The sequence below is a fragment of the Rhinopithecus bieti genome, unplaced genomic scaffold (genome assembly GCF_001698545.2).
Source record: "Rhinopithecus bieti isolate Rb0 unplaced genomic scaffold, ASM169854v2 scaffold_38981, whole genome shotgun sequence".
NCBI lineage: Eukaryota > Metazoa > Chordata > Mammalia > Primates > Cercopithecidae > Rhinopithecus > Rhinopithecus bieti.
Genome location: NW_016819573.1, coordinates 4477023 through 4491733, shown reverse-complemented (window position 1 = coordinate 4491733; position 14711 = coordinate 4477023). Strand labels below are relative to the sequence as shown.

General features: G+C 39.0%; 1 protein-coding gene across 2 annotated transcripts in view; it reads right to left on the bottom strand.

Moving 5' to 3' along the window:
- Positions 1-14711, bottom strand: part of TOP1 (DNA topoisomerase I) — a 96577-nt gene that overhangs the window by 55481 nt on the left and 26385 nt on the right. For both annotated transcript variants that reach the window (XM_017859079.1, XM_017859078.1), the window contains exon 3: positions 7344-7446. In XM_017859079.1, the coding sequence (XP_017714568.1) occupies positions 7344-7446 (103 nt within the window). The remainder of the gene's footprint in view (positions 1-7343; positions 7447-14711) is intronic.

Below are 14711 nucleotides of genomic sequence, written 5' to 3'. Positions count from 1 at the left end.
CCAGCCTGGGTAACACAGCAAGACTGCCATCTCTACTAAAAACAAAAAAGTTAATTACCCAAGCATGGTGGTGCATGCCTATTGTCCCAGCTATTCAAGAGGCTGAGGCAGGAAGACCCCTTGGGCCCAGGGAGGCTGCAGTGAGCTATAATCACACCACCACACCCCGGCCTAGGAGTCAATGAGACCCTGACTCCAAAAACAAAAGAAAAAGGACCTGAAGAGCAGAAAGAAGCAGTGTCAAGAGATAAGTGATGATTGATGAAATTATTTTTTAACTTTGGTGTGAGCTGTTCTTGTGATGTTACAAGCCAGACAAGAGAAAGACAGAGATGAAGTTTTCATAGGTTCAGAATTTGATGAGATTAATACTTTCAGTGCCAAAGATTTTAGGGATTTGGGGACAAAGAGAGATAATGGCAGTGCCTGAGATGATCTGACATTTTTAAACCTGAGCTGCCTACCATACGCATACAAGTAAGGGGTGCTTGTATTTAAACAGACAGTTTGGCTACAAAACTAAACTAACTCTTTTTACAGAGGGAGGTATTTTTCACTGGAAGGAATAATGTAGTGGGGACTCAGGATCCTTGGTCTCACATCCTCTTCTTTCTGCTACCACATCACTATGGTTGAGCATGTGACCTCAGACTCCTGTGCACACAAAGAGGAGACAAGATGAAATGATTCTTAATACCTGCTCCCCTGTTTTGCACCTTGCATGAGGACAATAAAGAGGAAACCAAATGGCATCTCCTGGGATGTGGATCCATAGCCCCATTCTGTTTCTGCAGAAAGGCTACTCTCCCACTCCAAGTCTTCAGTATTGCTACTGCACAGGAAAGTAAGATGCCTCCTGGACTTGGGTCCTAAGTGTAGCCTGATGACAAATGATTGGTGTTAATATCTAGCAGAGAAGGAAGGGACACAGAAACACTTGTTTTCTCATAACAAATGGCCACAAAATTAACTACAATTGATAAGCAAGGATTGGAATAAATGAAAGCATTTTGGAACAGAACATGCTACATCCTAATTATTCTGGGGTTCAGATGTGATTACATAATCCTGACGATTTCTTTAATCTGCTACAGAAGAAATCGAAGAAACCCTAAACTATTAAAAACATCAGAGATACTTTAAAAGGATCACAGTGTATATAAAATTTTACTGGAGGCTGGGTGTGCTGGCTCAAGCCTGTAATCCCAGCACTTTGGGAGGCCAAGGCAGGAGGATCATAAGGTCAGGAGTTCGAGACCACCCTGACCAATATGGTGAAACCCCATCTCTAGTAAAAATACAAAAATTAGCTTGGCGTGGTGGTAGGCACCTGTAATCCCAGCTACTCGGGAGGCTGAGGCAGGAGAATCGCTTGAACCCAGGAGATGGAGGTTGCAGTGAGCTGAGATCACACCACTGAACTCCAGCCTGGGCAACACAGCGAGACTCCGTCTCAAAAAATATTAAAAAATAAAATAAAATAATTTTACTGAAATATAACCAATATCCTTGCTTTGTTGCAAAGAGGTACTGTGTCAGTAGACATCAAAACAGGGAAGTACTTAAAAGTCTGCTTACGGTCGGGTGCGGTGGCTCAAGCCTGTAATCCCAGCACTTTGGGAGGCCGAGACGGGCGGATCACGAGGTCGGGAGATCGAGACCATCCTGACTAACACGGTGAAACCCCGTCTACTAAAAAATACAAAAAAACTAGCCGGGCGAGATGGTGGGCGTCTGTGGTCCCAGCTACTAGGGAGGCTGAGGCAGGAGAATGGCGTAAACCCGGGAGGCGGAGCTTGCAGTGAGCCGAGATCCGGCCACTGCACTCCAGCCTGGGCGACAGAGCAAGACTCCGTCTCAAAAAAAAAAAAAAAAGTCTGCTTACAACAGATTATCTGATTAAACTGTTAAAATTTACACACGTGAATAAGAGACCAAGGGCTAGATTTAGTCATGTCATATGTAAACAGAAACTCGGGCCAGGTTTTTCCAATAGCTCTTGGCGAAAAGGCTAGCATTTTTATAGGAATGAAGAAAGTATTAAAAGGCACAAAAGTGGCTGGACGCGGTGGCTTATGCCTATAATCCCAACACTTTGCGAGGCCAAGGCAGGCGGATCACGAGGTCAGGAGATCGAGACCATACTGGCTAACACGGTGAAATCCCATCTCTACTAAAAACATAAAAAATTAGGGAGGTGTGGTGGTGGGCGCCTGTAGTTCCAGCTACTTGGGAGGCTGAGGCAGGAGAATGGTGTGAACCCAGGAGGTGGAGGTTGCACTGAGCCGAGATCATGTCACTGCACTCCAGCCTGGGCAACAGAGCGAGACTCTGTCTCAAAAAAAGGGGGGGGGGGGGCACAAAAGCACATATAACAAATTATTGAATTTGCCTACAATATGATCTTGGAAAAGTATGCTTTTAAATAGATGTAAAAGTGTCATCTCTGCACATCTGTAGAGCAGTTCACAACTGAAGAGCTTCTGTATTTATTTACTCCCATGGTTCCCCTGTGAAGCATGTATCAAGATGAAGATGAAGAAACTGAGTTGAAGAAGGTTAGGTAACCTAGTCAAGATCACATGAGACCTAAATGGATGCACAAGGATGAGGAATTCTTCTACAAAATCACACCTTTTTTTTTTTTTTTAAAGAGAAGATTTTGTAAAACAGGACAAGGCCAAACTTACATGTCTCAAAGCCCTTTATGTCACTTTTACTGTATCTTTCCTCCCAAAACAAAGTAGAATGTGTTAGAGAAGATAACTTTTCAAAAGCTTATGTTTTAAATATTAACCTCTTTCTTCTTAAAGTCTTTTGGAATTTCTTCTTACAGTCTAGTAAAATAAAAATCAACATTCTTCATCTGATCTGTAAGCAGGTCTCTCACATCCTCAGATGATACTGCTCATGGTCAAAGGTTATCTAATTTTTTTTTCACAATTCACATCAATTAGCACAGTATAAACATAGCAGGCAGCCATTGCTGGACATGATCTAGCAATTCTACTCCTAGGTATATACCCCCGAGAATGAAAGCAGAACTCAAATACGTATTTGTAGCCAAAGGGACACCCAAGTGTCCATCAACAGGTAGATTTTTTAAAATGTGGTAACAGGCATACAATGGAATACTATTCAGTCATAAAAAAGAATGAATTTCCGATATGCTACAATATGGATAAACCTTGAAAACATATTAAGGGAATACAAAACAGACGAAAAAAAAGATAAATATTGTATTATTCTGCTTATATGAGGTACTTAGAATAGGCAAATTCATAAAGATAAAAAGTAGAAGGGAAAGAGAAAAAAAGACAAAGTAGAAAGATGTTGGGATGGGGGAACAGAATGAAAAGTTATTATTTAGTGAATTCAGAGATTGTCTGGGATGATGAAAAGTTCTGGAGATGAACAGTGGTGATACTTGCGTACTACTGTCAATATACTAAATGCTACTTTAAAATGGTAAATTTTGTTATGTTTAAAAATGAGATGAGCCAAAGTGACTTCATAACTATCCTATAGAAGATTAAGAGTATGTGAGAAGAAAGAGAGAAGATGGGAACTAATGTACCCATAGATCATCCACTCATTAATTCAATAAATATAGACTAGTAAGTGCCACCTATCTGCCAGGTATCATACTAAGCCTGAAGGATGCAAAATGAATACAAAAGGCTGGGTGTGGTGGCTCACACCTGTAATCTTAGTACTTTGGGAGGCCAAGGTGGACGGATCACTTGAGGTCAGGAGTTTTGAGACCAGCCTGGCTAAGATGGTGAAACCCCATTGCTACTAAAAATACAAAACAGTTAGCTTCGCTACTAAAAATATAAAAAAGTTAGCTGGGTGTGGTAGCATGCACCTTAATCCCAGCTACTTGGGAGGCTGGGGTAGGAGAATCACTTGAACCTGGGAGCTGGAGATAGCAGTGAGCTGATGTGGCACTACTGCACTCCAGCCTGGGCAACAGAGAAAGACTCCATCTCAAAAACAAACAAACAAACAAACAAAACACCCCCCCCCCCCCAAAAAAAAACAAAAAAAATCCCAATTCTGCTTTCGGGACTTTAGAGTGCAGGAGGCCATAGAGAAAAGTAAAGAGACAATTAAGTATCATAATTATTATTATGATAAGAATATATTCAAGGCACCAGAGAGCACACAAAAGTGGCATTTAATATGAGAAGATGGGTAGAAAGGATACCTGGAACAAGTCAAGTCTAAGCTGCAACTAAAAAAATGACAGTAAAAGGGCAACAGAGTTATTACAGAACCAGCAACAGCATGTTTTAAGGCTTAGTGGCATCAGAAAACATGCTATGTTTAAGGAACTGAAAATAAGTTCACAAGACTGAATATGGAATGCGAAATAAGGATAAAGAGCAAAACAGGTAGCAGAGAAAGACAGCCAAAAACTGTTAAGGAATGACTGTACATTAGAAAGAGGTGAAAAGGGTGGCCAGAAAGATGGAGAGGCATGGAGGCATTAAAGCCAAAGGAAGATGGTTTAAGGAGGGTGGGGTCCAAAGTATGATCTACTTTGGCACATTTCATGTGCACTTAAAAAAATGTATTCTAACAGCATGGTAATGGTACAAAAACACTAACACCATGGTAATGGTACAAAAACAGACACATAGATCAAATGCAACAGAACAGAGAACCCAGAAATAAAACCACACACTGACAGCAATCTAACCTTCAAGAAAGTCAACCAAAATAAGCAATGGGGAAAAGACTCCCTATTCAACAAATGATGCTGGGATAACTAGCTAGCCATATGCAGAAAACTGAAACTGGACCCCTTCCTTACACCACATACAAAAATAAATTCAAGATGGATTAGATATAAAACCTAAAACTATAAAAACCCTAGATGACAACCTAGGCAATACCATTCTGGACATAGGAATGAGCAAAGATTTCACGGCAAAGATGCCAAAAGCAATTGCAGCAAAAGCAAAAATTGACAAATGGGATCTAATTAAATCTATAAGGAATCTAAATGATTCAACAAGCAAAAAACAAGTAACCCCATTAAAAAAACAGGCAAAAGACATGAACAGACATTTCTCAAAAGATGACATACAAATGGCCAACAAATTTATGAAAAAATGCTCCATGTCACTAATCATCAGAGAAATGCAAATCAAAACCACAATGAGGTATCTCACACCAGCCACAATGGCTACTAAATATCAAAAAACAGCAGATGCTGGCAGGGTACAGAAAAAAGGGAACACCTATACACTATTGATGAGAATGTAAATTAGTCCAGCCACTAGGGAAAGCAGTTTGGAGATTTCCCAAAGAACTTAAAAACACAACTACCTTCTGATCCAGCAATCCCATTACTCGGTATGTATCCAAAAGCAAACAAATCATTTTACTAAAAAGACACATGCACTCACCTGTTCACTGCAGCACTATTCTCAATAGCAAAGACATGGAATCAACCTAGGTGCCCAGCAATGATGGAATGGATAAAGAAAATGTTGTACGTATATACCACGGAATGCTATATGGTCATAAAAAAAGAACTGAATCATGTCCTTTGTAGCAACATGAATGCAACTGGAGGCTGTTATCCTGAGCAAATTAAGGCGAGAACAGAATACGAAATGCCACATGGTCTCACTTATAAGCAGGAGCTAAACATCGGGTGCTCATGGACATAAAGATGCCAATAATAGACACTGGGGACTACTAGAGCAGGGAGGGCGGTTAAGGGCTGAAAAACTAATTGTTGGGTTCTATGCTCAGTACCTGGGTGACAGGATTATTTGTACCCAAACCTCAGCATCACAGCAATATACCCAGGTAACAAAGTTACCTGTATGTACCTACTGAATCTAAAATAAAACCTGAAAAAAATTAAAATCTGAAAAGTAGACAGAAAAGAAAAAGAAAAGAAAAGAAAAGAGAATATTCTAATATTGTTGGATGGGAAAAACCTATAAATGTCAATTAGATCAAGTTGGTTGATATTGTTCAAGTCTTCCATATCCTTAATTGTTTTCTATTTAGACTAAAAATTATTAAGAGGTGGTAAAACCATAATTATGAATGTTTGTTTCTCTTTGCAGCTCTATCAGATTTGCTTCATGTATTTTGAGGCTGTGATGTTAGTGGATAAACATTTATAACTGTTATGTTCTCCTAATGGGTCCCTTTTTATCATTATGCAATGAACTCTTTTATCCTTGGCAATATTCTTTGCTGTATGGTAGATATTAACATGAGCTAGACAACTGTAAACTAGAAAAGATGCAGAGTAGATTCAACTACCGAGATTAAATTTACCAGAATAATGAAAATGGAAACTAGATGATCAAGTGATAAGAAATGAGTGAGGGACAGGGAAAAAAGGCCACAGGCATGATACATGATTCCCAAAGAAATGTCCCCAATAGAGAAAATTAAATCTGGTTATTTTAATAATTCGCAAAAAAGAACAGACTTGGAAAGCAATTCTCACTTTAACTTGTCTACAGACAATAATACAAGTTAATAAAGAAGTTCTAAGGAACTCTAGGATGAAGACACTTGTTCTAATGTGTAACAGATTTTTACATTCCCTAACCAAGCTCAGGCCACTATGGGAATGGGAATACCATACGGCTTTCTCACCAACAACTGTCTTCAAATCAGAATGGAAGTGCAAGTCCTCATTTTTAATAACTAGATTTAACCACTTGCCTCCTACACCAAAAAAAATGGGAGCAAAATGAACAAGAGAAACATCTTCTTGAGGCTTGCAACCCAGAAGACAGCACTACTGAGTTTCATTCATATTGGTGATTGTAGGCTTTTGTGGGAGTCGAACTCCTCTGAAAACATGATGAAAGCTAGGAACAGTCTCTCCAAGAAATCTCATATACTCAACAATTTGCATATAATTTCAGGGGCTAACAGACCATGGAAGCCCAAGTTAAGAATTTTTAATGTAAACTCTTTAAAATATAGAAAGAAGAAGAAAAAAATCAGGTCTCCAATCCAGTTACCTTTTATCAAGGGAAGATTGCTACAGACTTGATTAAATGCCATCATGTGTCACAATGAATCCTTACCTATCTTAGTGAACAACTGTATTTTTAACGAGGTATATATTAAAAGAAAATCAAACATACTTGCTTTCTACATCTTGATCTGAACAATGGCATCCCATTTAAGGCCTTGAAATCAGGGCCATCCTCTTAGCAACTCTAGGATCAAATACAGTTTCTACTTACTTTGCTATCTTTACCGGTAGCTCAAGTTAAGACCTATTCCAGGTAAGCCAAGCAATGGCCAACCCACTGCTGAATGATGAGGGACTTGCTTGATTCCACCCTTACCTGTTGCTATGCTTGGACTTTTCCCGGTCCTTTTCCTTGTCCTTCTTGTGTTCTTTGTGCCGGTGTTCTCGATCTTTGTGTTTATCTTTGTGTTTATGAGAATCTGCAACCATAAGAGATGAGTCAGTTAACAGGAGTCATGAACTATCTTCTGTATGCCTACCCTGACAAGATGGTCAAGAAGTACAATGACAGGATTCAAATGGCATGGTAGGCATAATAGCACATGCCACCGAAAAAAAAAAAGCTTTCACAAAGAAGCCTAGACAAAGTGTCCCATTAGCCTACTTCTACAATCAAGACATGTTACTAATATGCGGAGAATGAGGAAATGAGAGCCAATTATTCTGTGAAAAGAAGCCACAGTTTGGCGTTTTTCTCCCTAGACATAATACTATTAAGCCTGACCTATAAATGATAACAAAGGGATAAATATTGAACACTGATTCTAAAGATCAGATGTTATAACTTCTGAAAAATCCAAACTTCAAGAGATATGTTTTTAAATAAATGTTAATAAGGTATAATTTCAAAACAATAAAATACAGTCAGCCCTCCATATGCACAGGTTGAGCACCGTAGATTCAACCATGTGCAGACTGAAAATATTCAGGGAAAAATAAAAAGAGTAATAACAATACAACCCAAAAATACAAATCCCCCCACAATATAACAACTATTTATATAGTTACACTGTATTAGGTAATCTAAGTAACATAGTGATGAGTTAAAGCATATAGGATTGTGTAGGTTATATGTAAATACTGTGCCATTTTATATACAAAAAACTTGAACATCTGCAAATTTTGATATACTAGGGGTAGGGGGTGGGGTGGTTCTGGAACCAATCCCCTACAAATATTAAGAAATAACTGTAATAATAAACATTTCAAAGACACCCACAGGTGCAATCCCCACTACAATAAAGATTTAGAACAAGTCCATCACCTCAGAAAGTTTCCCTTGTGCTCCTACCCAGTTATTTCCCATCTTCCACCCCTTGCCCAAAGGAAGCACTGATCTGATCATGCTATAGATCAGATTTGTCTAGATTTCTAGATTTCATGTAAGTAACATCGTATAGGATTTATTCTTTTTGTGTCTGATTTCTTTCTCTCGGCATAACATTTGTGACATTCATCCATGTTGTTGGATATATCAGTTGTTGGTTCCATTTTATTGCTGAGTGGTGTTACATTGTATAGATACACTGTAACTTACCCATTCACCTGCTGGACAATTTAGTTGTTTCCAGGCATTGATTATTATTTATCTGCTACAAACATTCATATACAAATATTTCTGTAGACATGTTTTCATTTCTCTTGGGTACATACTTAGGAGAAAAGTTACTGGGTAATATAAAAAAAGTATGTTTAACTTTATAGGAAATTGTCAAATTGTACCATTATATTTCTCCATCAAAAATTCATTAGTGTTCCAATTGCTACAAATTTTCACCAATATCTGATAGCAGTCTTTAATTTTAGCCATTCTAGCAGGTGTGGAGTGGTATCTCACTGTGGTTTCAATTCACGTATTTCTGATGATTATATGATGCTTAATGACAAGCATCTTTTCATGTGCTTGTTGGCCACTCATATACCTTCTTTGGTGAAGTATCTGCTCAAACCTTTCTTGGTCTTCTTATTACCGAGTTGTAAGAGCTCTTTATACATTCTGGATTATCAATTTTTTGCTAGCTATATGAACTGTGAATATTTTCTCCCCATGATTTTCTTGTCTTTATTTCTTAATGGTATCTTTCAAAGAACAAAAGTTTTAAATTTTAATCAAGTCCACTTCATCAATTTTCCCTTTTAGGGTCTGTATGTTTTGTACTCCAAGATATCTTTGCCTACTCAAGGGCCACACAGATTTTCTCTCTCTCTTTTGGGGGGAAAGGCAGGGAAAGAGTCTCATTTTCTTATATTACAATGTTATACAGGCTCCTCTCAAACTCTTGGACTCAAGCAATCCTCCTGCCACAGCCTTTGGAATGGCTGGGATTACAAGGGCATACCACCACTTACTTTATTTATGTATGTATGTATGTATGTATGTATGTATGTATGTATGTATTTATTTATTTATTTATTTATTTATTTTCTAGCAGTTTTACAGAGGTAAGGGCCAGTTTTCATTTTTTCCTAAATCAATAAAGATGTCAAGTTGTTCTAACACCATTTTTTTTTTAAACTTTTAAGTTCAGGGGTACATGTGCAGGTTTGTTATACAGGTAAACTTGTGTCATGGGGGTTTGTTGTACAGATGATTTCATCACCCAGGAATTAAGCCTAGTGCCCACAAATTATGTTTCCTGATTCTCTCCCTCCTCTCTCCCTCCACCCTCCAAAAGGCCCCTTTATCTGCTGTTCCCCTATATGTACCCATGTCTTCTCACAATTTAGCTCCCACTTATAAGTGAGAACATGCAATATTTGGTTTTCTGTTCCTCTGTTACGTTTGCTAAGGGTAATGGTCTCTAGTTCCATCCATGTTCCTGCAAAGGACACAATCTCGTTCTTCTTATGGCTGCATAGTATTCCGCGGTGTACATGTGCCACATTCTTTTTTTATCCGGTCTACCATTAATGAACATTTAGGTTGATTCCATGTCATTGTTACTGTGAATAGTCTAGCATCATTTTTTAAAAGATGGCCCTTTCCCCATTAAATTGTCTTGGCCTTTTTGAGCTGTCATATAATTATAGGTCTATTTCCAGACCCTCTACTCTAACCTTACACAAACACACATTATCTTGACTATAAGACTGTTTGGTACTCCGCTTTTCAAGAGGTATAGCCTAATTCCTCTCCCCTGAGTGTGGGCTGCACACTCTGACTCACTCCTAACAAATAGAATGAAGTGGAAATGTGAGGGGGCAACTTCCGACTCTAGGCCATAAAAGGCATTATTAGATCTTCCTTCCTGCTCTCTCCTTGCTCTTGGGGAGGCCACTGACACACTGTCATGTACTCACTCAGAAGCTCTCTGGAAAGGCCCATGTAGTAAGAAACTGAAGCTTCCTGCCAATTAGCCATGTGAATGAGCCATCTTGGAAGTGGACCTTCTAGCTCAAATTAGGTTTTCAAATGACTGCAGCCCTGGCTGACATACTGACTGCAATCTACAGATGGTAAGCCAAAGCCACCCAGATAAACTACTTCTGGATTCCTGATTCACAGGAACTACATGAGAAAATAAGTGTCTGCTGTTTTAAGCTATTATATTTTGAGGCAACATGCTTTATAGCAATCAATTAATAATGTATAGACAATGTGTCTTCATCCCTTGAGTGGCTCACAGCAAAAGAAGCCACGTGTGTCATAATCTGCTGAGTATCTATTTTGTGCCAGGCCATGGGGAAAAGAAATCTGCATGACTGTAGTACTAACTGTAAGAAATTTCCATCCTACAGAGATGGGAACAACAAAATCATATGGTGTCAGAAGTAGGATTTGAACTCAATCTTCATGCAGCATACAGAACCCTTCAGCTTCTTCTAAAAACCTCAAGTCTATAATTTTAAAATGCTAACTTGATTCACACAAGGTTAGTGGCCCCTGTTTACTTGACAGCAATATCCCATTACTTCTGCCTCAAACCGAACACTTATGGCTAAAATCATAATGACAATACATGTAATAGCACTACAATCTGGAATAAAGCACGTGTCATTTAATTTTGTTTGCAGCCCAGATTCAATAGACAAGCCTCAGAACATCAAGATCTGCTAATACAGCCCTAGGATATGGCAAGGACATCACATTAAAAACAACAACAACGGCCGGGCGTGGTGGCTCAAGCCTGTAATCCCAGCACTTTGGGAGGCCGAGACGGGCGGATCACGAGGTCAGGAGATCGAGACCATCCTGGCTAACACAGTGAAACCCCGTCTCTACTAAAAATGCAAAAGCTAGCCGGGCGAGGTGGCGGCGCCTGTAGTCCCAGCTACTCGGGAGGCTGAGGCGGGAGAATGGCGCAAACCCGGGAGGCGGAGCTTGCAGTGAGCTGAGATCGGGCCACTGCACTCCAGACCGGGCAACAGAGCGAGACTCCACCTCAAAAAACAACAACAACAACAACAACAACAACAAAAAAAAAACCACAACAACAACAACTACTCTGTGTATAATTCAACAAATGCATAAATATATATGAAGAAGACTGAAATATAGACATCAAAATATTAAAAGCAGTAATCTTAGGGTAGTCAATTTATGAGTAACTTGAGTTTTTGTGCATATACTTCATCTTGTTTTCTAGTTTTTTCCCACAATAAATTACTTCTATACTAAAAAATGGACGAAGCTTTACAAATTTATTTTGACAAATACTAGTGTACATAGGAAAATTTGCTTAAATCGCTAAAAAGCTCTAAACTTAAAAAAGAAATTAAGAAAATGATAAATTGAAATTAATTCCAGGCAGGTTTCAGATAACAGTCTGCCAATAACATATTTTTGGAGACGGAGTCTCACTCTGTCACCCAGGCCAGAGTCCAGTGGTGCCATCTCAGCTCACTGCAACCTCAGCCTCCTGGGCTCAAGCAATTCTCCTGCCTCAGCCCCCCGAGTAGCTGAGACTACAGGTGCACGCCGCCACACCCGGCTAATTTTTTGTATTTTAGTAGAGATGGGGTTTCACCGTGTTGCCCAGGCTGGTCTCGAACTCCTGAGCTCAGGCAAGCCATCCGCCTCAGCCTCCCAAAGTCCGGTGCTGGGATCACAGGCATGAGCCACCGCGCCCAGCTACATTCTTTTTCTTAATGCACAAAATTTCAAAATTGATTTTAAGCCAAGTCCCCAAGTTTTTTAAAGCAACTGCTATCTAAAAATGCAAATCAAAAATGTCTTGTGAGAAACTCGGGGCTGTGGCTCATTAATCTCACTGATACAAATAAGACCTAGGTCACAGATCTGAACCCCAAGTATTCCTATTTTAAAGGAATGGCTGAGCACGGTGGCTCATGTTTGCAATCTCAACACTTTGGGAGGCCAAGGTGGGAGGCTTACTTGAGGTCAGGAGTTTGAGACCAGCCTGGGCAACACAGCAAGACCTCGTCTCTACAAAAACTTTTTAAAAAATTAGTTGGGCACCTTGGTGCACCTGTAACGCTGGCTGCTCCGAGAGTGAGGTGGGAAGACTGCTTGGGCACAGGAGTTAAAGGATGGAGCTATGATTACACCACTGCACTCCACTTGGGCTACAGAGCAGGACCCTCTCTCTAACATACAAATGAAAGTTATTACATGTGCTATGTGTGCTGTGAAAGGTGTGTCAAAAAAAAGTATATTACTTGGCAACTTCTTCAAATATCTTAATGACTATTATATTGAATTATATAAATTTACTCTGTAAATTTGTAATTTCTGAGTAAATATAAATGTTTATCACTGCTGAGAAATGATAGGGAGGCAAACCGAGGTCAGTACAAAAGAACTAACCACTAAAAGAATGGGATGGCTTCTGAACGCCAAAAGCATTTAAACAAACTAAATAACCAACTGACAGCAAAACTGCAGAGATAATCTGCAGTAGGTAAATTGACAGATCAGAGAATCTCTAATGATGAATACTGAAGTACTTCCATGTAAATGATGCCTGGAATTTGCTTATAATACTCTCTGGGGTGGGGTGGGGGGATGCGACCAAGAGATATGGGGATAGACAAAATTCGACTAGCAAAAGGTTGATAATTATTGAAGCTGAGTGACAGATAAATGGGAGTTCATTATATTTCTCTATGTGTATGCTTGAAACATTTCATAAGGAAACATTATCTTTATCTTTAATAAACATTATCTTTAATAAACATTATCTTTAAGCTTCTTCCTTTCCAACCCTTCATTTTTGTGTTATTATATGAGGGTATGGCAAGAAGACTGGCCTAGTTCCAAGAGAGGGTTTGTGTTAAAGAATAGTAAGAGATAAAAGTAAAAGCAAAATAACTAGCTAGAAGTTTCTGAAGCAATCTACAAAAAAAATGATAGCAAAGGAACTGAGAGGGAAGGAAAAAATGTAAAAGCACATTTGGGAAAAAGGAAGTAGACCCCAGTTTCAGGAACTCACTACTATGTGTAATAAATGCAGTGTAATAAAGAGTCAGAGAAAGTCTTTATGTCCAGGTGACTGGGGGAGCAAGAGGCCTCGGCAAAAACAAGAAACTTGTGCATAATAAAGATGGTGAAAAAGAAAAGACTGGAGAAATGATGGACCAATATGAGCCATATTCTATCTAAGGTAACAGTGGGACATCTGACTAAAGATGTTGTTCAGAAGAGATGCCAATAATTGAAAAAGTAATGCCAATAAGGGCACACAGAGATCTACATCCCTTGTGGTGAAAAATAGGTGTTTGGAGAGAACATACTGTGGCCTTGAAGATTAGTTTCAGCACATACCTTTTCCCCTTAACTGGAATTCATCTACTAGTGTTATTTAAAATGTTTTAGAGGAAGGATCCTGCCACTTCAAGTACCTGTTAAGTGCAAAAAGAAATGTGTTGAACTTAACTGACAGATAAGTTATGAAAGATGCAAACCAGTGCATATTAAATCATCAGAAAACCTAATCCACTGTGAATTCAGGCCAACTAATGCTTTCTAATAACAAATATTTTAATTCCTAGTGAGAATTCTAGATGAAGACATGGAAGCCCCCTGAAATAAAGCAGTCTTGAGAAAACAGAAGACTTAAGGCAACTAACTCCTTTCACTGCAATTTAACTGGAGTTACTCCCTAAGGACAGATAAGTTAAACAGATAGGACAGGAATCAACATATTTTGCTATTGTTACCTAACATATTCCCTGGGGTTTAAAAAGCTTTAAGAAGCTTCCAACTAACAAAAGGAAAGTGTCTGTGTCTTTTCCCACTGTAGGAATAGGTGTTGGGTACCATTACCCAGGAGTTGAGGGTTAATGTGTAAAAAAAAAAAAAGAAAAAAAAATCCTTTTGCTACTATTTCAGAAATATATTCTGAAGGCTAATTCAATTTAAAACCAAACATATTCAAGTCCAAAGCATCCTGCTAAAGACTCACCAGACAAGGACTGTGCCCTCAAGCAGTTTACAATCCATTAAGGTAATTAAGATATAATCTCAAGTAGCTGGCTGCCCAAGGCACACAAGAGAAAAAGGCATTAATATGGGTGCCAGCACCATGCTAGGGTGCTTACAAACACTATCTCAACTAAAGTTTCTTTCCACTCTTATGATAGAGAAACAGTACCAGTTCACAAAAGATAATAATAGGTATCTAGGTATCTGTATTAGTCCATTCTCGCGCTGCTAATAAAGACATACTCAAGACTGGTTAATTTATAAAGAGGTTTAATTGACTCACAGTTCTGCAGGGCTGGG